The following is a 23,997-nucleotide window of genomic DNA, read 5'->3' on the forward strand; positions in this document are numbered from 1 at the left end:
AGGAGAAATACACGCCTGTGTGGGGACAACCTAGATCTTTGGCTCAATTAAACTTTGGGCTTATCATCCCAATAATGAAGTGGTATCTTCCATTTGCATTGTTTGTGCATTAAGCATATAATAGGATTTAAAGAGCTTGGGGAGAATTGTTGATGTGGGATTTGGTATAAAAACTGAGACGGTTCTCCCCGATTGCGGCAGCAGGGAGAGGTGCCTGTTCTTCAAACCTGCCATTTCCTGAGAATGAACTATGCCATGTGTGTGTCTATGTGTGTGAAATGATGCAGAAAGCAGATGTTTCTTTAGCAAAAGTGCTCATGTGCAGAGCTTGCAGTCCAGAGATAATCCAAAATCGGGCATCAAGATAGGATGCGGGCCGGGGTGGGGAAGGGGGTGGAGGGGTCTGAAGATGCTGTTAAAGTTCAAAGCTTCAACAGAGCCCCCTTGTCCTTTCACTGGATGTGCAGGACGTCGCTCTCTTTCAGGCCAAAGCGGGTCTTGTACTTGTCAAAAAGGCACTGCAGGGACCTGATGTACATTGCGTGGTACAGGTCCACCATCTCCTCAGTTGGATCCTCAATTTTTGGCACTGTGATTGGCTCTCCAACTATAATAAGAACAGGAGAGAGGGTTAAAACAAAGAGCTGATCAAACAAACTTCGGTTGAAGTTCAACCATTAATACAGCGTGCTAGTCGGACGAAGCAAATACGGTTACTGTACTAAAATAGCAGAGTATTGTTGACATTTTCACAGATAACTCGAATCTGTATCTTCGTCAATCGCTCTAACCAAACATTAGCTTGAACAAACTTGCCTATGGTGGTGATAGGATTGCCATAAGGCACAATGCCCCAGGAGTTGCCGAAGAATAGGCCACATCCATGGAAGAGGCACGGGGCAAAGCCTATGATCTTCTGCAACCTCCTTTGGAGAGACCGCCAGTAGGTCCCCTCCTCGAAGATCACCTGCTTGTAGGCATCGTTCTCTCCAAAGGAATACACTGGAACCAGGTCAGACCTGAGGAAACACAGAGGAGGTTACTCAACAAACTGTCCCCTAAATGTCCACTTACAAAAGTAGGACAATGCCAAGCAGGATGTTTCTAGAATTTAAACATCTAAAATCAGCAACAACATGAAGGAAACAAGTCAAATACAACAAGTGTCTAGTGGTAAAGATATATAGGAAGAAGAAATAGAATAGGAGTAGAACGGAATTAGCAAGCTAGCTAACAAGCCAGCTGTTTGCTAGCTAGTAAGCTAGCTCGCTTGTTAATTCCACCATGCTTTAATGCTACACTGGTTACAGAAAATGAGCCGTACAGAGTTGCCACTCATCTAGCGAAAGCAATGTGCTTTCCTGTGTGTGGAGGAAGCATCAAGTTGTTAAATTCTGTGTTTCCGAAAGTCAGTTTAGTTTATGCGGATGTTAGCTCGCTACAATGGTCACAACGGCAAAAGTATAAATAAAAATGGCCGCCACTCTGACCATCCTGCTATATTGATTTAAATGGAAATGTCCATTCTACTCCTATTTTATTTCGATGGGTGTAGACCTAACGAATGTGAAACAATAAAAAAGGTTCCGATGAGGAAAAAAACTCACAGAAAGCCTGTTAAATAAAAACTTTCCCTCGGGCTGAAACATAAACTTTGCAAACTTGTTTGATTAACTGTATACCGAAATCATATGCACCAATATTTGTATTATTATATTACAATCACATCTGTTAATCCAATGGATTTAAAAACAAGTAGGGCACTCAAAGACTCACTTTACCTGTAATAGCCATCCTATTTAACTGAATAACTGTTTTATATTCGTGTCTCTAGCACAAAAACAATCAAACTGGAGGTTTTTTTTTGTTGTGGTTGTAAATATGCAATGTGATAGTTCTTATTATTAATCAGTAGGTCATGATAATTAACACGTAGGCAGACTGCTGTAGTTTCCAGTTGCCTTGCCCGGTATGGCAGTTATAAAAGAGTTTATATAATCAGGAAATGTTCTGGATTGGTATTAAAACTACATTAGAGCTCATGACACCCTCATTAAAAGGTTACAGACTTCTGTAAGCTGTGATTTTTACCTTCTCACAATGTTTATTTACAATATGGCCTGAAATGATGAAACTATCCCAGATTTTACAGGCGATAAGAAATAAAATGTCCCAAAAAATAAACATAATTGTGTGGTTCAGAAAATATATTTATAGCAACCAGAATATTCTGTATACTGTCCTCATATCTACATTGGACATAAATACAAATACATTTGTGATTGCAAACCTTAAAATTGCACTTTTTACTCTATTTTCTGCACAAATCAACTTAAGTGTTGTTATTCAACTGGTTTTAACATAATCTTTATCTTATAAGCATCAACACCAAACCATAAAAGCTCCAGAAAGTGAACCCAAAGTGACCTCACTTCACAGCCCAGGCTTATTTTCAGTTATGAATGAAATTCTGCATAACTTAAATAACTTGTCTCCTATAGCAAGCTCTAAGCTCCTTTTAAAACGCTGTGATAAGCAACAGCTATATAATCAGGCTTGTTTGGGTTAAGGAGACACAAACCCGGCCCACTTAATGGTTATAGTGATTAATGCATGGCTGAGCACAAGCAGCTCCGAGCTTTATGGGGGACAACACCGCACATTCATAAAAGATTCGGCGATGCTCTCTGTGAGGTAAATTCGACCTTCTTGTGAGTAATAATTGGTTATTCATTCCAATGAGTCACCGCAGCCCTGAGAATGACATCTTTTCACATTCAAATCAGATCGGTCGAGGCTGTGTTTAGTCTGCGAGGTGTTGTGCAGCCAGCTCACCCTTTCTGCAGGGCCAGCCTCACAAAGCCTTTACGGTTCTTCAGGGTGACGATGTTCATGCCCGGCGCGCACTGCAGAGACTCCGACGCTCCTCCGATAACGATGACCACAGCATTTCCCGTCCCGTTGCACGACAGCAGATAGTCGATGGAGTTCTTGTTCACTGGACAGATACCTGAGGAACAAAAAAAACAAAAAAAGATATGGAAAGATGAATGAAACTGCAGTAAAGAAGCAGTGCACAACAGGAAAATACACTGACCTATTAAGTCTGCTAACATCTTCTTAATCCTATTAGATCGGGTGAAATACTGGCTGCAAATATTGTAATTCTAAGTCTTTTTAGACTCCGCTTTATTGTACTTAATGCAATGCTCTATGAGGCAAACCCCACAAGTCTAGTACGTACATAAAATAAAAAAAATCCCATGAGCAAAATCTGATCTACGGCAGCTGAAAATAACAAAAAAACAGTCTGAAAACAACAGAACATTTGCAAAGATTGTTGCATTACACATTATCGCAAAGAAAGTTCAACAGGGCAATTTACCGATGAAGCTTTCAGAAACAACATGTACAGCGACCTATAGTACCCTAAGGGAGTATGTACAGTATCTGTGGATAAAGCTGAACAGCAAACAGCCCTTCGGAACAGAACAGTTAAAGCTCTATCAAACAGTGAAATCAGCACATTCAGGCAAACAGAAGCTATTTCAGCTGTGCAACAGGACAAAGGTCCGCTCTCTTACAGATACAGCTATCTGTTTTTTCAAGGACTCAGACGAGCCTTCGTTGCTCCTCATCGTCTCACCTCCAGACATCAGGTAGTCTCGAAGGACGGGCAAGCGGAAGTTTCCCGCCAGGGTTGCCAGGGAGGGCTTGATTCCCGGGAATTTCTTGGTGAAGCCCGTAGCCTCGGTCCCGAAGTTGCAGAAAGCACCGAAACAGAGGATGCCGTGCGGGTGGTAGCCAAAGATGTAGTTCCGGCTGGGCAGCAGGTTGTGGGTTTTAATTAGCTGCAGGACAATAGCACAAAGAGGACCAGTGTGAGGCTGATTTCCACACTGCAGAACATCTGATTGGAGAAATGTCATGTTATCGACCAGTATGGCTTAAGGGCTTGAGAACATAAGCGGCGTACCAGTTCCACACTAAATACGTATTTTACACTTCATAGAATACAGTCTAATCTCAAGTTTTGTCATTTACTGGATCCGGTCTGGTTCAGCTTATTCCTATAACTTATTTGTTTTGTGTAACACTCTTTATAACATTATTGTGGAGATGTACCATACAAATAATCGTTCTAATCTTTATGACTTTTTGCAGTTAGTAGTATATATACACACACATACATATACACATATATATACACATACATATATACACATACATATATACGTATACATATATGTGTGTATATATATATATATATATACATATATATATACATATACATATACATATATATATATATATATGTATACATATATATATATACATATATATATATATATATATATATATATATGTATACATATATATATATACATATATATATATATATATATATATATATATATATATATATATATATATATATATATATATATATATATATATATATATATATATATATATATATATATATATATATATATATATATATATATATATACATATATATATATATATACACACATATATATATATATATATATATATATATATATATATATATATATATATATATTATATATACATATATATATACATATACATATGTCACCGACAGTGACGGTGGAAAAGAAATGAAAATGATTTCCAGAAATGAAACGGTTTTCTGGGTTTGCGTCGACACCTAATTCACCACCATCCACTGTCAGTTTGTCAGTTTGTCACTCTGCCACGTGCTTTGTGCTGTGTCGTTTGTTTTTTTCAGAATGCATACTGTTTTAAAAAATAAAATAACTAAAACAATAGACTTAAACTTTATCCACAATGTCAGAGGTCGAGCACCGTGTTCCGTACGCATTGCATGTGGCTATGTATTTTGAGTATGAAGAGTATAACTATCAGACTTTTCCAGAAGGAACAAGCTACACACTGAAGGTCAGCTTAGAATAAGTGTGTGGGATGAATTCAGGATACAGCTCATGTTTTTAGCAGAACGAGGACATCCTTATCAGCTCGAAACCGACATACCCTCCTCTGTCTGCTCAAGTGCACTCATAAAATAATGTCCCACTTCACATGTTGTTCATGTAGATCATATTGGCAGCAATACACTTTAAACACAGTATTATTTGAACGTCTTGATTTCATGTTGAACTTGTAAAATTGCACAATATCATAAGAAACTATAACTGTGCTCTGATCTGCACTATAGACTTGATTCCATCACCGTGTGTACACAAAGCTCCCTTTGTCGCAGGTCAAACACAACCGTTGCATAACCACATTAGCAAAAGGAGATCACATCTAAGATCTCCATAGTACCGCAGGACTCCACCTGGCTGGCATGGCAGATGTAGAAAGATTACAGTAGGACCACGGGAGATGTGACCAGCATTTAAAAGTCATATTTGCGCAAAGTTCAATAAAAGCTCTGTCTCTATATCGATAGAGATATAGTCGTACATTGATAACAGTCGAGCGGTATCCAAGCACCGCCCACCGACCAGGTGCCTATTTGAGGTGAGAAATAGTCAATGGAAAGTCACTAGGATCACTAAAAAGAGGCAGAGGAACCTGCTTTATTCACTGATTATATGTCTCATGTACTACTGTCATAGTGACAGTTTGAGCAAATATTTAAAAACGGATTTTATTAAACAACACCTTATATAATGAGAGGAGACAGTAAAGAGCTAGAGGCTGTAGATTCACTGGTTAGTGCATAGAAGCACTAGTATCACAGAAGAGTCTTTGTTTGTAGTGCTGAGGCAGACGTTGATGTAACACTCAGCAGGTATTACAGTCCTCACTTTGATTTTAAGGCTGGTTTGGACCTTGACCAGTTGGCTTCCAACTCGTATAACTTATAGTCCTTGCCCTACAGTCAATTGATGGCCCTGCAGATATATTCTGGTTATTTTGAGCTACGAGACCTTTTCAACTCTGCTGCGAGAAATAAACGATCAACCACACTCTCATCTCATGTCGGTAGTTAATTACCGACATTTGACAGAAACATAAAACTTCGCACAACACCAAAAAATAAATAAATAAAAAAGAAAAGAAAAGAAACATCGATCAATTTATGTCTTGCAGCGATATTGGGATTAAAACGAGAGACGTGTGAAGAGTCAGCTGGCATCGGGCGGGTGACAAGACGATGATCTCATCAAGCCACTGAGACAAATGGCTGCATGGAACACACTGTAAAGATCGATGAGATGAGCAAAGTTCATCTACAAAGAGTGGGACTTCAAATTCCTCCCGCCCTGTTTTTCTGCTGTACAGAGTGTAGAAACATCAATGCATCAATGCTGGATCTTTTTCTACACTGATCATCTTTGTTTTTTGTTTCAATCATGTCGTGTATAAAATGCCACAAAATACTGAATAATGTCCATCACATTATCCTAGGAGACATCATCAAATGTAAACCGACAAAAAAATAAACAATTAATCTTACTGGAGGAGCAGGAACAAAATAAGGTTTGGTTTAAGAACGATAATCAAAATAGTTGCCGATTTTGTGTGGAAGTCCACAAATCAATTAAGCAACCAACTGTTGCAGCTCTCGGCTGTACAAGAGTGACGATTCAATAAAAGAATCCCATGATAACTAGCTGAACAAACTCAACCCATGACAAACTCAACCCATGACTTCTGGCTTCTTCAGTGACAGTTTAGTCCTGCACAGTTACAGTACAGTGTGTTTGCCATAATCAGCATTGCCCTCTCATCTAAAAGATGCTACCTGAGGGCCAAACAAGCTAAGCACTGGTCCTTGGCCTATCAGGTAGGACAAAGTCTAAAACTCCTGACCGACGTCAAGCACTCATCACAATCACCACGGGACAAGGAACAGCATGGAGCCGACAGCTGATACCCCATCCAACCCCTGATAAGCTTATCTACAATGTCAAACCTGTACATGACTGCAGATCGATGAACCAACTAAGTCTTACAATACTGAAGCACACAAGTCTTAAGAACTTTTTGTGTTGCGGCACAAAACAGGCGAGGCCGAGTACGCTTTCATGGTTCATCTCCCTACTGGTCGCAATCCTGACGTTTCCATAGCTCCACTGTTCTCTTGAATTTTCAAGGTTGGGGTTAGGTCAATTTAGCGACGGCACACCAAGACTCTGACAAATGTACCCACCCTGATTGGGAAGTAGTCTCGGAAATATGTCCACACTGTCCAGTTTCTCACCCAAGAGGACCTCCTGCCACCTGAGGAGGACATTACAGATTATTACATCACATATACAGCCGCAACCAACAATTCATCCGTTAATATTCTTTTTGACTATTCCATTAAAAAGGTAGGGGAGGTAATGTTCTTCCAATAACAATTACATTTACATCCCGACAGCCATTAATGAATCAAATGAAAAAAAAAAGGCAGAAAAGACAGAAAAATAAAAATCGATAGCAGTGGCGCATCATCTGAGTTTTCCATGATCATTTTGGGAGGGAGGCCTGAAGGGGCGGGCTGTTAGTGCTGATTGGCGACTTTCTTGCTAGATTTAGCGACTTCAGCAACTAGTGCGGCTAACTACTTTGTTTGGAAAAGAGTTGGCAACACTGGGATGTGTTTTTAAGTGGGATCATTGATAAAAGCTAGCGTACTCTTGTTTGTTTCTCAACAACTACCAACCCCGGTTTTAATTAATGAATCATTTAGTCTACAAGATGTCAGTAAAAACAGTAGAGTCCAAAGTAACCTCTTTAGATTGCCTGTTTTATCGGACGACAAAAATAGTTTTCTTTTACTATCAACGAAACGCTAAACGCTAACAAAACTATGCCAAGCTGTACTTTGGCATATTGCTGTGCTTTGAGCTAGATGCTAACGTCTGCATGCTAACATAATAATGTTTGGCAGGCACACGTTTACCATGTTCACCATCTTAGATTGCTAATTAGCATCATGCAGTTAATTTCAGATAAACTAGCACCGATCCGAAACCAGCGTTTAATTAAGCTGAAATGAATTATGCCGTGTGGAAGTGACCGGGATCATTCTATTATGAGTGAGGCAGCATCAGGCTTGACTTGTAGACGTCTTTACGATCTGTGCGAAACAAATAAATACATAGATATAAAATTACTGAATTGTTTTTAGTAAAAATAAATTGTACTACAGCAACTTGGTAGAAAATGTACAGAAATTACAGTTCAACTGTACACCTTTTTATTGCAGCAATAAATTGGTCAACTTATACAAGAATTATTCCAGCATGTAATGTACATACAGTAGTATGTAAACATAGACTTTGATTGAATAGATCGGCCCCATCATCACTGATACCCGGTCTAGCTACAACATCGATCCCGATATCGGTGCATCCCTAAACATGGGGGTCAAAATTGGACTATTATGCAACAGTGATGTTTCGAGATTTTAATGTCTTGCCTTGTTTCGGGGTGTTCCAGTCAACGATGAGCCAGGCGGTGTAAATGGCAGAAATAAGCCAGCAGTCAGTGCAGAACATGTAGATCAGTAGCACAGTGCAGGCAGCACCTGGAGGGAGAGAAGAGAGATGGTACAATCAAGCACTTGACCAGAAATAAACAGTAATCTTAGGCTAAACTAAAGGCTAAAATATTCTGCCAAGAGCTAAGAGAGCAGTATATGCGTGCAGCTCAGAGATCCGACCTCCTCGTGAGACTAATGAGAGTACAAGCTAAATCTTCAAGCTTTCTTTAGGCGAAAAAGGCCCGGCGGCGCCCACAAATGCACTGACTTACCCATGGCCATGAAGCTGATGACCCATTGCAGCACGGAGATGACCTGCAGGTGTTTTTCCATCTTGGATCTGCAGGGCCAAAAAGCCACGGACAGGTCCTGCAGGGCAGAGAGGATGCTGCAGCCGGTGCCTGGAGGCAAAATATGACAAATGATAAAAAGGAGAGTTTTATCAAAACTGTCAAATGTCCATGCAGGTGGATTATTGAAGGCACGGTTACGGACGCTTAAATGGATGAGGGAGAGAAGTGTTGACAAGTAAAGTATCACTTTTTTACTCCTAGTTTGAGTTTAACAAACCCAAAGGTGGACGTCAAACAAAACAACTGAGCAGCCCTACATTTCCAAACTTTTTAGCCGCAGCCTCAACTACTCACCAGCTCTTTTCAGTCACCAGCCCGTGAAGGCAAAGCCATGCAGCTGCGTGTGAGGAGAGACCGCGAGCATGAAGTGACGGACACATTAAGAGCCTCCCGAGCAAGTCAAGCTCGAACCGCTGAGAGCCAATTAGATGAAGATCTCTCCTCCAGGACAACACGGCCGTCTACTCTAATCCCATCTATGCACACTGAAAATAACCCAGCACCGGGCTGCTGCTGCTGGTAATGACTTTAAACTATGATGCTATGACGACTTAAAGGCTGTCGCTGCTTGAACCAGTGCCAGGAGAGGGACGGAACCCCGGTCGAGATGCAGCCGGTGACCGGTTCACGGCTGAATGGACCCACTTACAGTAGGCTATGTGCTCTCCGAGTCCGGCTGGGAGCCAGATCAAACTGGTCAGCATGCAGAGAGGTACACACACACTATCAGATAAAGCAAGGTGGACCATGTGCTCATGGATGGATAACTGAACAAGCCAGGCACAGGCCCAGGGGCCCAAAGTGTTAGGGGGCCCTGAACTTTGCTTGGAAAATGTCACTCAAAGAGACACATGCTGACCATAAAGAGACTCAAAATGACCATAAAGAGAGACAAAACAACTGCAAAGACACAAAATAACTACAAAAATGGACAAAAAAACCCACAAAGGCACACAAAACGACCAAAAGAAAGAGATCAAATGACCATAAAGACGCATACGACTGCAAAGAGACGCAAAAAGACTACAAACTAACATGAAACAACTTCAAAGAGATGCAAAAAAAATGTTGGACGTTGATTTTGGTTGCTGTAATTGTGTCAACATTCCCATAATGGCCGTGAAGACATTCATTCCTAAAGCCATTTCAGTGACATTACATTACAGTCATTTAGCAGACGCTTTTATCCAAAGCGACGTACAATTCAGATTCTATCACAATTCTACACCGTAGACACAGCTACGGGAGCAATTTTGGGGTTGTGTCTTGCTCAAGGACACGTCGACATGCGACTAGTGGAGCCTGAGCCGGGGATCGAACTTGGACATTCACATTTAAAACTTCATTAAGACTAAAATTCTAAATATTTCAGCTGCAGAAAAATGGGTTGCAATAAAGCTTGTGGTTTGTTAGAAAGCAGTGGCATTGAGAGACATTGAGAGACAAATCATTTGTGATGATGACATTCAGTGGTCAATCTATAGGCCTTTTTTACTCTCCTTTAGTATCACCGGGTACATGCAGTGTTTTTGTAGCACATGTAAAATGAGTTTTTGATAATGTATCACTATTTTTATTTTTCAAAAACTTAAAAAAAATTATACTTTTTCAATTTGAAAATACCTTCATTATTATTATGACTTTTTTTTAAAAGTGAAAATCATTTTTTTTTTAAATAGGTCATAATAATAATAAGGTATTTTAAAATGATAGTTGTGTTTGTATGTGTGTATCTTCACGCAGAATAAAACATGACAGGTTCAAACTGGCATGTGGTGTGTGTGTGTGTGTGTGTGTGTGTGTGTGTGTGTGTGTGTGTGTGTGTGTCTGTGTGTGTCTGTGTGTGTGTCTGTGTTCCACGTCGCCCTGATTCTTCCCAAAGACTCCCGATTAGTTTGTCCACCTCTACTGTGCTGTAGCCCGCCTTGTGCCCCTCACAGCCAGAACACCGGCTTACCTTTGAGGACGCCGGAGTACGCAGCCAGAATGGTCTTCATATCTGATCCTTCTTAGATGGAGAGAGAGACAGAGAGGTAAAAAAACAAAAAACCTCAAGATGTTTTCTCGCTGTTCGGATGACACAAGTCCGACCCTACGGCTCCCCTGACACGGCTGCCTTCAACTGCGGCACGCAGACGCGCCGAGCCGGCATTTAATCAGCGCGGGGAGGAGCGAACGGAGACGTGCACGAGAGAGAAAAGTGTATCAATAATGTTGGACGGGGAGTCTGGACGTGATAGCAGCAACACGTAGGGTCTCTCTCTCTCTCTCTCTCTCTCTCTCTCTCTCTCGCTGTCTGTTTCTGTATTTATTGGGGCAGTCACGTGGGTGAGCTGTGAAAAACACCCAGCATGTATTGACCATTGATCCCCTGTCTTGCCTCCCCTCGGTGTCTCAAGCCTGGGTCTTTGGGGGGTTGGATGAGACAGATAGAAGTGTGTTTCATAACTGCCACTGTTACAGTCCTGCTGTGTGATAATGTTCTTCTGAACGTGCTCTGACTAGTCAGCTTTTTATTCCTGATTTGATGTATTGAACAATAAGAATACTGTGTGTGCCCCTCTATGCGATACTTTGATATGCTGTGAGAAAACCATCTCATTATCTACCCGTGGGGACATGGTTGTTTTGGATGGACACGTTTCTTTGTCCTTCGTGTCACACGGTTTGTCTACTGTATGAATCACAACATGTGTGACACTGTTAGAGCTTTCCCTTCAATCTCTAAAGGGAAATATTCATTTACGGTTAAATTTATGATATCTTTTGATGTCTGAACTCTGAAAAGATGGCAGTGTTTGAAGCCCAGATAACACAAGCTGCAGCTGCATGTGGATGGGATGGTGGGCCTTGTTGCACATGTGCATGTGCCAATGCAACAGTTGACTCTCTTCTAAGTGTTGGGATCTGACAGAGACTGCCAGCTGGCACCACACTGAAACTCACCAAAACCAGAACTCCAAGGTGGACAGACAACTGATGTACGGCTGCTGGCTGGAGATGTCTTCAAGAGACTTGGTCAGCGGTGGAAGAAGAACTCATATCTTTTACTTAAACGTACCAATACCACTGTGTAAAAATACTCAACTACAATAAATTCCTGCATTTAAAATCCTATGAGTGGAAGTACAGAAGTATTATCAGCAAAATATAATTTCAGGATCAAAAGTGGTTTGTTGAATATTGGTTCATTATTTAAATGAAACCATCTGAGAAGTTCTCTTTGGTAAAACAACTCATTGACTTAAATGTGACTAAAAACGCTGGTTTAAACTTCAACAATTCATCTGAAAAGTAACCGACTACATCTGTCAAATATATATATGGTGGATTAAAAGGTGTACCATTTCCCTCGGAAATGTAATGAAGTAGAATATGAAACAAAAGTACCTCGAAACTGTACTGCAGCACTTGAAGTTAGTTGCTTTCTTCCACTGGTAATGACCATCACCATCATAACCAATATGCCTCAAGTCTTAAGTCAAGTCCCAGCTATAAGCGGTGCGTACCACATCAGCTGTCAAGTCAAGTTTAAATCTGCAGAAACACTTTGACTCAAACAGGAGGCCACAACCAATTTAACCCCCCCCCCCCTCCCGATACATACATTCCCCATACCGTGTCCTCGCCCCCTATCACTTTATCAAATTCAATACTATACTCTACTGGAAAAAACGAATCTTTGCACTTTGTATCGAATGAAGTTCATCCCAAAAAACTGATAGCACATATCTGGTTGGACCGGGCCCAAGAATCCTAACTGGTTTTGGCTGAAATCAGCCACACAGTCCTTGACACCAGGTTGCTGTTGAGAAATGTCACCACCTAACCATTCTGGGCCATCGGTGATGCAACTCTACATCGCAGTCTCAGCAACTCACCTCTAATATCCCGTAATGCCTTCTTCCTGTTAATTCATGCTCAAGCGGTTATTTTGGCAAAGTTTGTCGTGATGAGTTCAAGTCTGGTTTTAGTTTAGTTTAGTCGAGGCAGTTCTTAAATGATTTGTTTGTGTTGTGCAACACCTCAATTAATCCAACCTGTTTACACATGTTATTGTCGTGTTCCATGTGCGTACAGCATACTGTATCTGAAGAGCAGATACCAAATCATCTATAGATATGATTTTATTACCATGAAAGCTTGTTTTCCGTTTTCTGACTTGGGGGTATGTTTTCCTTTCAGAAAAAGACAAGATAAGATATGAGCCCAAAGGACTCAGTGAACACAGCGCGTTGATTCTTTTGTACATTGACCACTGTCTTGAAAAATACGTCAATAATGTTGTTACCCTGACAAGCCAGTCACACTCCACCTGAGAGGAATCACAGACCAAACAATTATCGACTGCTGAGCATATTTGTCCAAAGAGCAGATCCCAATGTGACAGATACATCAATGACCAATGTCTCTGAAACATAAAGCCTGGTGCATTGATTTATATCAATGTTAAGATTGCAGCTCTGCCGGATGTTAGACGTTAAGATATGATTTACAGGTTGGCCATTGTGTTCCAGTATTGTCTTTGACACACGACATACATATCAGCGCTTTTCTAGTGACTGCTTTTTAAATTCTTAAATATAATATTTCCCCAATTCTTTCTGTCTTTGCATCACAGTACTGCAGTAAGTCATTTTCTTTTAGTCAGCATTTTAATCAGCCCAACAAGCCCACACACACACACACACACACACACACACACACACACACACACACACACACACACACACACACTCAAACCTCGTGCAGACTGTATGTTGAAAGGATCGGGGCATTGTCCAATCTGCCAGTCATTTCATTTGGAAATTTCAGAATACTGCCTTCTCATATAAGAGGTGTCTGCCAAAGTTCACAGACGATCTTATCATTTGGGAACCTGATCTAACAAGCAGGCACTCAACCTTTAATGTGGAATTTAGAACTAATAAAACAGTAAATGAGACACACATTCATGTGCATTTAGCATGATTGAAGACACCACTTTATTTCATGCCCAGCAGACACATTTCACATGCATTTCTATGTTTGATAGAAGTCATTGATTTCAATAAATCAACATCAATTATATAATATCATATAATAAGTCTTTTTCCATGTTGTTCTGCATTGAAAAGTCTTGAAATCTCACTATTGCAGTCTTCATAAAGCTGAAAGGCAGATATTAAGAGGAGTTCAACATTTTGTAAATGTTCTTACTTCTTTTCTTGCAGGGAGTTGAAACCGAAGGTCAATACCTCTCTCATATCTGTATGGTAAATTTGAAGCGACTGCCAGCATCCAGTTAGCTTAGCTTAGCACAAAGACTGGGAAGGGTATAGCTTTGGAAGTGCTGGTAGGCAAATTTTGTTACTTTGGACAGATCCAGGCTAGCTGTTTTCCCCTTTAAGCCTACAGCCTTTGTGCTAAGCTAACCGGCTGCTGAACATTGCTTCATATTTTCCATACGGACTTATCTGTAGGTTACATATGAAGCCAGAGGCAGAAGATGGTTAGCTTAGCTTACCTTAAAAACTGGGAAATAGCCTGGTTCTGTCCAAACAGAAATCTGCCTACCAGTAGCTCTAAAGTTCAAAAATGAAGTTACCTATTGTTTGTTTAATCCGTATGAACACTGAAGTGTAAAAACAACAATACAATGTGGTTTTACGGTGGGTTATGTGCCAGACTATTTCTTGACTTGAATTTCCAGAATCTCTGCCAGGCTAGCTGATTTCAGTGCTAAGCTAAGCTAACAGCCACTAAGTTCATGTGTCAACTAAAGATATGATTGGGCAACTTTTTCAAGCAGCATTTTACTCCAGCAACTAGTTTTAACAACTAGTTTGGTGGTTCCCAACCTAGGGGTCATGCCCCCTCCAAAGAGTCACATGATAAATCTGAGGGGTCGAGAGATGATTAATGGGAGAGGAACTAAGAAAAAAATAACTTCTGCAACATATATTTTTATTCATTTTTGGGCTTCTCTCTAATCTTTGTGGGGTGTTTTATGGAATTCTGGATAATTTGACCACTTGTGGCCTGAAACAGTTATGGAAATGAAACCAGGAGAGACATTCAGAGGGGATGGAACTAACGACTCATAGACATGAGAAATGTGACAAGGAACTGTTATGCAATGTAAGGGGTCACAACCTGAAACTTCAAAGTAGCAGAATATGGAAATACTCAAGTTAAGTACAAGAAAGTCTAATTGTACTTAAGCACAGTATTTGTGTAAAGGTACTTAGATACTTTCCAACACTGAAATGTGGAACTATTCCTTAAATGTTTCAAGGGCATATTTTAGACACAAAAGAGAAAATTCAGTTGAGTGCTGTATACATTTTTTATTTTTTTTATCTGTTTGTTGCAGATACCAAAGCCTGAAATTATTGGTGTTTTCATTGGTGTGACAATGTCTCCATATGATGTTGCAACCCAAATGCAACCTCTGACTCTGTTTGAGACAGTGTCAGGTCTTGCACAAAGGCTCAAACCCCAGACTGATGCCACCACTGGGAGATGGTGAGGAAACGTGTGTCATCAGTCCCTCTGAACCGTTTCCCACACTGCCCTGGCAAACGACAGCAGTCTGGATGAACAGCGAGGTCTCAGTTATGGATACATAAGCATGTCGATTCTGGTTGCTTTTCTCTCATATGGTTGTTGAATGCTCCCACCGATACGACATCGTGTCAGCAGTTTATTTCTCTTTAATTAACCGGCCAGTTTGGAGAGCCAATCAATTCTCCGAGCCTGCACCAGAGCATCACAAATAAATATGCATTCGAATCCAATCTGTCATCGGTCCAGTTTAGACAAAGCTCAGGTGTGTGTCTTTGTCCACTCCGTAGTTGCCTTTGTGCTCCTCAAACAGATTGCTGAGCTCGTCCATGTACAGCTGGTGGAGGGCATCGAGTTCCTCGGCCATTGGCTTCTGATTTCTCTCCACCCTAATTGGACGCCCGACTGCAGGGAGGAGACAAGGTGAAGTACAACACACACACACACGCACACACACACACAGTCGGTGTACTTCACATTTTGCAAAATGGCCTGTTGGATGCCGTTTATCTAAAGTTCAATCTGACTTAAAAAAACTATTAGCCAACTTGGTGACATTAGATGCTTCTGCCAAAATCAACTGCAGGTTGGAAAATATACAAGTGTATATCAATATAACTCAGGCTTTCCCCTGCCAGACAAAGTCGAATGCAATGCATTTGAAATATTGCAGGTGAGGTTGCACCCGGATAGATGAGCACAGCCCACTCACCTACTGTACTGATGGGTTTTCTGTAGGGCATGAGACCAAAGGAGTACTGGAAAATGCCACGTGCATGGAAGAGAGGTAGGGCGATACCCATTAATCCTTGCAGCCGCTCCTGTGTCCACCGAAGCCAGGTTCCTCTTTGGTTTCCCACTTGATCAAACACTTCGTTTTCTCCAAAGGAGAAGACTGGCACCAGATGAGCACTGCAAAAACAAGAAAGAAAAGAATATTTCAATGAAAAGGTTGTTTTATTGATTAACTAACAGTGTCCCGTGTTTGAAATGTTTTACTGATGTTCCTCGTTATAAACTGATAACGGACTGCGTACTTTTCAGGGAAATTCCACATGAGGGGCTTGAATAAGCCTCTGTTTCAAGATGCCACGCTCAAGCTGCAAGTAACCTCCTCTCGCTAGCGATGAGACCTTGGAGAATTAGCTTATATTTAGCAAAAGACCTTCCTCATTCCCCCCAGGGCTCTCTGCTCTCACCCGTGCTCCATCGCCATTTTGATGAAGCCTTTCTTCTTAGCCAATAGTACATTGTAGGTCCCAGGGTGGGCATCGAGGGACTCTGGGGCCCCACCGACTGCTATCACCACAGCGTTACCGCCGCCTCTTTTGCTGAGCGGGTATCTGGCGCTCTTTTTGTCCGAAGGAATCAGACCTGCAGTGTTGTAACAGAAAATAGGAAGAAGTCAAAACAAGTTAAATAATACTTTGTACGAAATAGAGTACATTAAAAACCTTTACTATATCCGTATACTCAGTTGAATTTAAGAGGTATAGTTGTATGGTCAATCTGATCGAGTATGATTGAAAGGTCTCGCACCTGCACACATGATGTAGTCTCTGAAGAACGGGGTTCTGAACCAAAGGGGCAACATGAGCAGGTAGCTGGTGAGGCCGGGAAACAGCTGCCTGAAGCCTGTAGCATTGGTGCAGAAGTTGGTGAAGGCTCCTGCTACCAGCACGCCATGGGGATGGAAGCCCAGGATGTAGTTGTGCCTGGGATCCAGGTCAGCCGTCTTCACCAACTGGACAAAGAAAAGAAAAGCACGCTGTACGTTAATGTCTGTATCTGAATATCGGTCATAACCGAGTTGAATATTTAAATTGAGATCATCTGATTCATCCTAAAAGAGCAGACAGTGTTGCGTCGTGTTGGCCCAGTTTGGCAAAGCTGTTCAAACATGTGCCTCCATATCCCAGTGTCAACCCTCTGAACCCACTCGCAATCCTCATGTCTGTGTGCAAACTGTCTAAAAACATATTCACAACCAGAATATTGTAAGACACACTTCACCCTACATTTCAGAGGGAAATATTAGCAGTAGAGTCTCCCAAACAATGGATGAATATACCGCACCTCTGCTACAAAAAGGGTGATATATACAGTGGACCTCTCACCTGTCTGTAAGATTCTATTTGGACTCTCAATGGACTTCATTTTGTTTTTTAAGTATCAAAAACAGTGAAGCAAAACCAAAGATATTATCTTTTTTGATCTTTTAAAGGAAAAAGAATGTGTGGAAAAACACGCGCCCACAATGCAACACGGCTGCCGACAGTTTGGTCGGGGTTTCGGGTATGTGATGCTGGAAGTCTCGTGCTTGTAGCCTCAAGCAGAGATCTAGCGGTGAAGGTTGCAGATTGCAACCTATTGAAATTTCTCCCGTGTGCCAAGCGTGTAGGAGAACTACGGCGGTCGACGCAAAAAAACGCAAATGGTCCTATTTAGAACCAATGTGTGGTTTGGCCATTCTGGACTAGTGTAGGAACATGGCGCACTCCGTGAAGAAGTATGTAGATATAAGAAGCTCATTCTAAGGTAACGAAAACACAATGATTCTTATATTTGGGTGATTCCAGACAAAAAGAGAACATACTTATTCATAGTATTATATTAGACCCTCCTATAAATCTGGGGCAGCTCTTCAAATGTATCTAAAAGTAAAAATGAACTCTGCAGGTGTTGACCCTGGAATAGTACCAAGCGCCATTTGTTTGTGTCTGGCAGGAACCCCAGCGAGATGATTCAATGTTTACACTTAACTTAACCTTTTATGTTTGTCAGGTATGGCCATTCTGGTTTCAATGAATCCTTGGAAATTGATTAATATTTCTCTGTAGAGTCAAAAGTAATAGTTTCCTGATCATCAGCTGTAAAGGACTAGAGATAAGATAAGCCACCTGCGGAGTGTTGTGTGCAGGTCTCCTAGATAGTGAGAGGCACTAAAGGTCACAAAAGTCGCTCGTCGTGTGCTGCCGTTTGTTTTTCTGCAGCGGGTGGTGTGCTCACTTCTATGAAAAACAAATCTGCTCCCCTCACTATTTGTGTCTGCGTGTGAGATTAGTATATCAAGGCCCTGCTGTTCGTATGGCAACAGGCACAGCCATTATCAGGGAGACATGCTCTCTCTCCTCAGGGTCAAAGAGGTAGCTTCAACGAAGGGAACACCTTCTATGACACCCGTGTCTATAATGTATTGAGAACATACTCATAGAGAGAACATAGTCATAAGCACACATAAGTATACATAATGCTTTACAACAATGATCATAACACATTATAAAGCATTTCATACTTCATCTTATAAGGTCAAGTATCACAATACTTCATAATTGCTGGCAGACACTTTCTTTTGCAAGTATCATAGTGTATTATAATTCCCGTAGCTAGATAGATTATAATCTGTTTATAATGCATCGTGATGTAATTACAAGTCACTCATTATTTCCTTCAAAAACATCATACAAAAAGTAAACAATGAACACCTTATAATCCCATTATAATGCATCATCAAAGGATTATTTATTATGGGAATTATAAAACACTTTGATCCTTGCAAATGAAATATCATCCAGTCATTATGAAGTATTGTGATACTTGATACCTATAAGTCAATATAACATGTTTATATTGTTATATTGTTATATTGTTATAAGACATTATGAATAGTTACTACTGCTTATATCTAAATGAGTTATAAACAGATTATAATGCGTTATAAGTATATTTAGAATGCATCATAGACGTGGGTGTCATAGAAAGTGTTCATACATTTTGAATCTATTACATTTTTTTCTTTCCCTTTTCTTTCCCTCCCTTCCTAGAGGGTCGAACGTAGCCGATCAGAGTAAACGGATTTGTACTGTAGTGCCAAGTCCTGACATTGAACCCTCACAGGGCCGTTGTGTGTGTCCACTCTGTTTGTACTGTGGGTACCTGCTGCCGCTGATCAGAGTCAATCATTAGCCGCTAATGAGGATGACCGCGGCTGTTTACAAAACTAAAGAACACAGAGCTGTCCCATGAGGTCATCACCACGACAGTCCCCTGTGTGGCTGCCATCCCTCCCAAGGACTTTGAGTTTTAGAGTAAAGAATCAGCCATTTATTTTTGGTGTCGATTTGGATCTAGACAAAAAAATGGAAAAAAAAGTGTGTGACATTTTGGGAAAGGGGCTTATTCGCTTTCTTGCAGAGAGATAGATGGGAGAATTGAAAGCCCTCTCACTTGTGCGCTCTGTTAGTATGAATTTGGAGTGCGTCTTGTCTAAATGTGTGTTGCGTCATTCTGTTGAAGCACATATCAGCTGGTGAGCTTTCAGTCTGAGCTGGTGATGGTGTCATTAGAGACGGTGGGCAGAGACGCACCAATGAAACTAATTAGACCCTCTGAATGACACTGCTGCTCTTCACCCGCACATTGACTCCTTGTTTCAGACCTAATGAGGCATACAGTCGGATGATGCCGATGATTCGCTTTGAACTGGATACGTGAGATCGGACCAAACCGGGGAGTTTCATGAGTTCTCGATGTTGGAAATGACTTCACTTGTATTTCTCTTTACAGGGAGAGAATACAAACAGAAACAGTATTCTTTGTTTGATACGAGAGACTGACACAATAACCAACTCCAATAACTCACCTTGGTTGCCAAACAGTGCAGAACCTGATTAGTGTTTTTATTTACAGTGTTTTTAAAGCATGTAAACAGGGACTATGACATTTGCATGTCATCACTATCTCTGCTCAAAATGAATTCTGTCGACCTGTTTGACTCTGACATGCAGGTGTTCAGGGGTGGACAGAATATCATGAACACCCGTCTGATGCAATTCTATACAGAAGTTCAAAACAGAAAGCTTATACTTGTGTATTGTAATTGAAATTGTGTCAGAAAGGTGTTGATTCTCCTCTTTTGCAGTTCTTGATGTTGCATTATTTTGTCAGCTGTACCTTCTCTTTTTCTTCCAGTCTACCATTTCTATGTCTGTATATCATTTTTTTAATGAAAAAGACGGTAAGATTATGATTCATTTCACTCCAATTAGTGTTCTTGTTATTGTAGCATTATCACTTTTGTGCCGGTCTTCTCCTGACTTTTATTATTATATGGTGCTGTGTTTATGGTGCTCACTGCTGTAACTGCCTACCTTGGCGAGCCTCTGTTATTATTTTTATTTTTTAGGTTTTACTGCTCTTGTCCTTGTTTTTCCCGATAAAGATGTATGGCTATAAAGCTATTTTTTAAACGTATATGAATAAAGTACTACAGCGATGATAGGAGCAGTAGTGGCATTGATATTTCTATATTTAAAATAAATTCTGTCTCTTTATCATCCATATGTTAAAATGGTGTCTAATCTCAGAGTCTTATACTGAGTTGTACTCTCTGCTGTTCAGATAGTTCAGCTAAACAGGCCGGTACAGATCACTCTGTAATCTTTTATGGCTGCAAAGGGTAAATTGTGCAAACAGAGACACGACCCACTTAATGCTCAGAGACACAAATAAGTGTGAATATCTCACGAGGCAGGTAGCTTTTAACATTATGATCTCGTTTTCTTTTTACAAGCAAATCATAGACTCACTTTGTTGCTGCTGAAGTTGTGTTGTTGTTGTTGTTGTTGTTGTTGTTGTTGTTGTTGCTCTCTGTCTCATCAGCACAGTTCAAAGTATTAGCCTCGGGGCAGGATGTAAACCCATGTAACAAAGTGGATGTTGTCAACGGGTGTTCGGTTCTCTGTGAAGATGACTTGCTCTGCAGTTATTTTTCTATTCTTTTTTTAATTGAAAAACCTAACATCAAGTGCTACCGTTGACTTTGATATAAAGTACTGGGCTTTTTAAGAGCAAAAGCAGGTAATGAAATGTACTTTAAATCACATGTATGCACTCCAGGTGTTTGACCACAAGAGGGACACAACAGGCTGCAAGACCAACCCTACAGCCCTAAGTAATAATGTTTGGAAGGCACCTACAGCTTTGACAATCCGTTGTGTGCATCTACCCTGGATCCCTGGGTAATGTTGAACCAGTAATCCGACATTTCATGTTTCATGCGATTTACATGATGTCTTTTCATTTTTGAGGCTGGCGTGGCTGTTTTTCAGTGTGGAGTTTACACACTGGACAGTTTAGTTGTGCGGGAACGTAACTTTGCGGGGCAACTCTAGGAAGTTACCGCACAGCCAAAACACAGTCCAGCTACGTGCTGTAACCCTAACCTTGACCCTCATTGAACCTGTAACAAGTGTAACAGAGCCGGGTTAGCTGTTTACACCTGCTTCCAGTCTTAATGCTAAGCTAACTGTGTCCATTGGCTCCAGCACCACATTTGACAAACAGATGGATATTAATCTACTCTTCTAACTGTTGCCAAGAAAACTGAAAGCATTGAAACTATTCTATCAAGTGAGCAGCGACGTTTGTGTTTGTTTTTTTAAATGAAAATCATCAGATTGGATGTCACCTGGCTGTGCACCTTGCATGCACCCTAATCTTTGTCCTTCATTAAAGTATTTTAGGACTTATGTAAACATAAGTCAAACACATAAAGACAATAATAAAGGTTTACTCTTTAGGATTTAGGGAGGGTATGTGTACACAGTACGTGACAGTATGACTGTAGGGAACACAGTGGTCTCAGGCTTCGGTTTGATTTGCTTCCAAAGACAGAGATAAGGGCTGCTGCTCACATGCGATCAAAGATAAGATAAATGAAAATGGCACAGCAAGAAGTCCTGATGTCCTGTTCTCCGACCTACAGAGGTAAAGCCTCTGCAGGTCGGAGAACAAAGCTGTGCATATACAGTATTGATGCATTCACCTCGTGCATCGTCTGTCTCTAACCTTGATGGGGAAGTAATCCCGCATGTGTTTCCAAACTTTGAAGCCACACATCCAGGGCACCCTGCGGCCTCCCCGTGCAGGGGTGTCATAGTCGTAGAACCACCAGACGGCGTACAGCACACTGATCAGCCAGAAGCGGGTGAACAGCAGGTAAAAGAACAGGATGATGCAGGTGGGTGCTGAGGAGAGAGGAAAGCAGCGTCATGAGCAGCAGCTCTGAACACATGGTTAACAAGTGCATTACATGTGCACCCTGATCCGGCATGACAAATGCAAAACACACTGTACGAAGTGTTCCTAGATCATGTGTTTAGCAGGGATTAGCCATTTTATGAATGGCTGACGTCTGCTCTGGATCAATAGCATTCAGGTCTGCTGGGAGATGACGTCACGAGTGGTTCGGTGGTTTCTGATAGCAGAACCGTGCTGATGGTGGGATGTCAGTACAATGTTATATTTTAACCGTGTCGTTAGCTCTGGTTTCTCTGGGCGCACGCAGACATCCAACAACACCACGTCCATACCTGATCACTCGCATCAGGTGATGGTCTGGATGCCAGTGATGAGATTATCTGCAAGTATGTGTGTTAAAAGATGAATTCCCATCCCTTTGCCTACATGCAATTAGATCGAAAAACTTGAATGGTTAATTACAGGTTTTGTTGTTTCTATGGCTGTACACAGCTCTTGAGGAGTTGTTTTTGAGATGGCATTTTTTACATGACTGTATTAAAAATGTTATCCTGTTTTGTCGTTTCTCATCTTGTGTGGCATAGTTTGTTATCTGTTTTATGTTGTTTGTAACTCATTGCTGCCTAACTTGCCTCTCGAAAAGGCGATGATGATGATGATGATGATGATGAGGATGATGATGATGAGGATGAGGATTCCGGTTAAATAACGTTTTAACAAATATGAAGAAAGTTGGTGTGAGATTAATCTTAAGTGTATTTATTGTCACATTAATCAATAAGCTATATGACAAGTCGACTACACAGGACACACCTGGAGTCACCTGAACACCTCGTGCTGGATCACTTTGTCTTGTATGAGAAGAAATAGTATCCACTTTTATATGGCTAATAATGTTAAATAACATCCATTTTGGAATGTGACAGGACTGTGGGGGGGGGTATGTCAGGCAAACAGTGTAGATATACAACACCTGGTCTTTCAGAGCTAAACATATACACTAGGTGTACACATTAATTTGGATGCCGACATGTGAAATAGTAAGTGTTCTGAATAACACAATGTGACCTGAGGTCAGTTGAGAGGGCAATCTTGTGTGTGCAGGCATGGACTGCACTCTGCTCGGGTCATGTCCTGCTTAGCTCCCTCTTCCGGCTATCCAGCAGTTCATGTCACTCGAGACAACAGTCCTCTACAGCACATATTCATTTACATTTTACCCAAGAGCAGCTGGGCCAACATGTTCGAACAGCAACACAAAGACTAGCTGTAGAGATGTGTACTTCATGAACAGTACCATCCTGTCAGCTTCCAGATGTTTCCAGCGGACGCCCATACAAACATGCACACTCACCCAGGCCGAGGAAGGAGTAGACCCACTGCAGCACCGCCACCGTCTGCAGTCTCCGGTGCACGGGCACTTCCAAGGGGGCAAAATCAATCTTCATGTCTTCCACGGGAAGAGGAGCGACAAACCGAGGCGCTGCAGCCGGTGGCAAAGAAGAAGAGCGAGTGGAGTGAGTCCAAAGTCTGCCCTTTTCACCTCTCCACCATAACCTCCTATTG

The 23,997-nt window shown here is 41.2% G+C and overlaps 2 protein-coding genes across 3 annotated transcripts; both read right to left on the reverse strand.

The window, feature by feature from the left end:
• Positions 1-452: 452 nt before the first annotated feature.
• On the reverse strand, positions 453-10,841 carry dgat2 (diacylglycerol O-acyltransferase 2). Of its 2 annotated transcripts, none has more exons than XM_076101944.1 (8): positions 10,802-10,841; positions 8,764-8,892; positions 8,429-8,536; positions 7,172-7,242; positions 3,647-3,851; positions 2,836-3,010; positions 817-1,019; positions 453-607 (listed from the first exon to the last, which is right to left on the reverse strand). In XM_076101944.1, exons 1-8 carry the CDS (start codon positions 10,839-10,841, stop codon positions 453-455), a joined length of 1,086 nt encoding a protein of 361 aa, XP_075958059.1. The 2 variants fall into 2 exon arrangements, with proteins under 2 accessions (XP_075958059.1, XP_075958058.1); XM_076101943.1 differs by having other exon boundaries at positions 8,764-8,894; positions 10,798-10,841.
• Positions 10,842-15,640: 4,799 nt separating this feature from the next.
• mogat2 (monoacylglycerol O-acyltransferase 2) lies at positions 15,641-23,985 on the reverse strand. Its single transcript, XM_076102301.1, is given in 7 exon segments — positions 15,641-15,795; positions 16,103-16,302; positions 16,590-16,764; positions 16,930-17,134; positions 22,240-22,418; positions 23,786-23,945; positions 23,947-23,985. Coding segments are annotated over 7 exon segments (1,113 nt in total).
• Between the last annotated feature and the right edge of the window lie 12 nt (positions 23,986-23,997).

The sequence above is a fragment of the Anarhichas minor genome, unplaced genomic scaffold (assembly GCF_050575085.1).
Source record: "Anarhichas minor isolate MPS153535 unplaced genomic scaffold, ASM5057508v1 ptg000027l, whole genome shotgun sequence".
NCBI classification, from domain to species: Eukaryota; Metazoa; Chordata; class Actinopteri; order Perciformes; family Anarhichadidae; genus Anarhichas; species Anarhichas minor.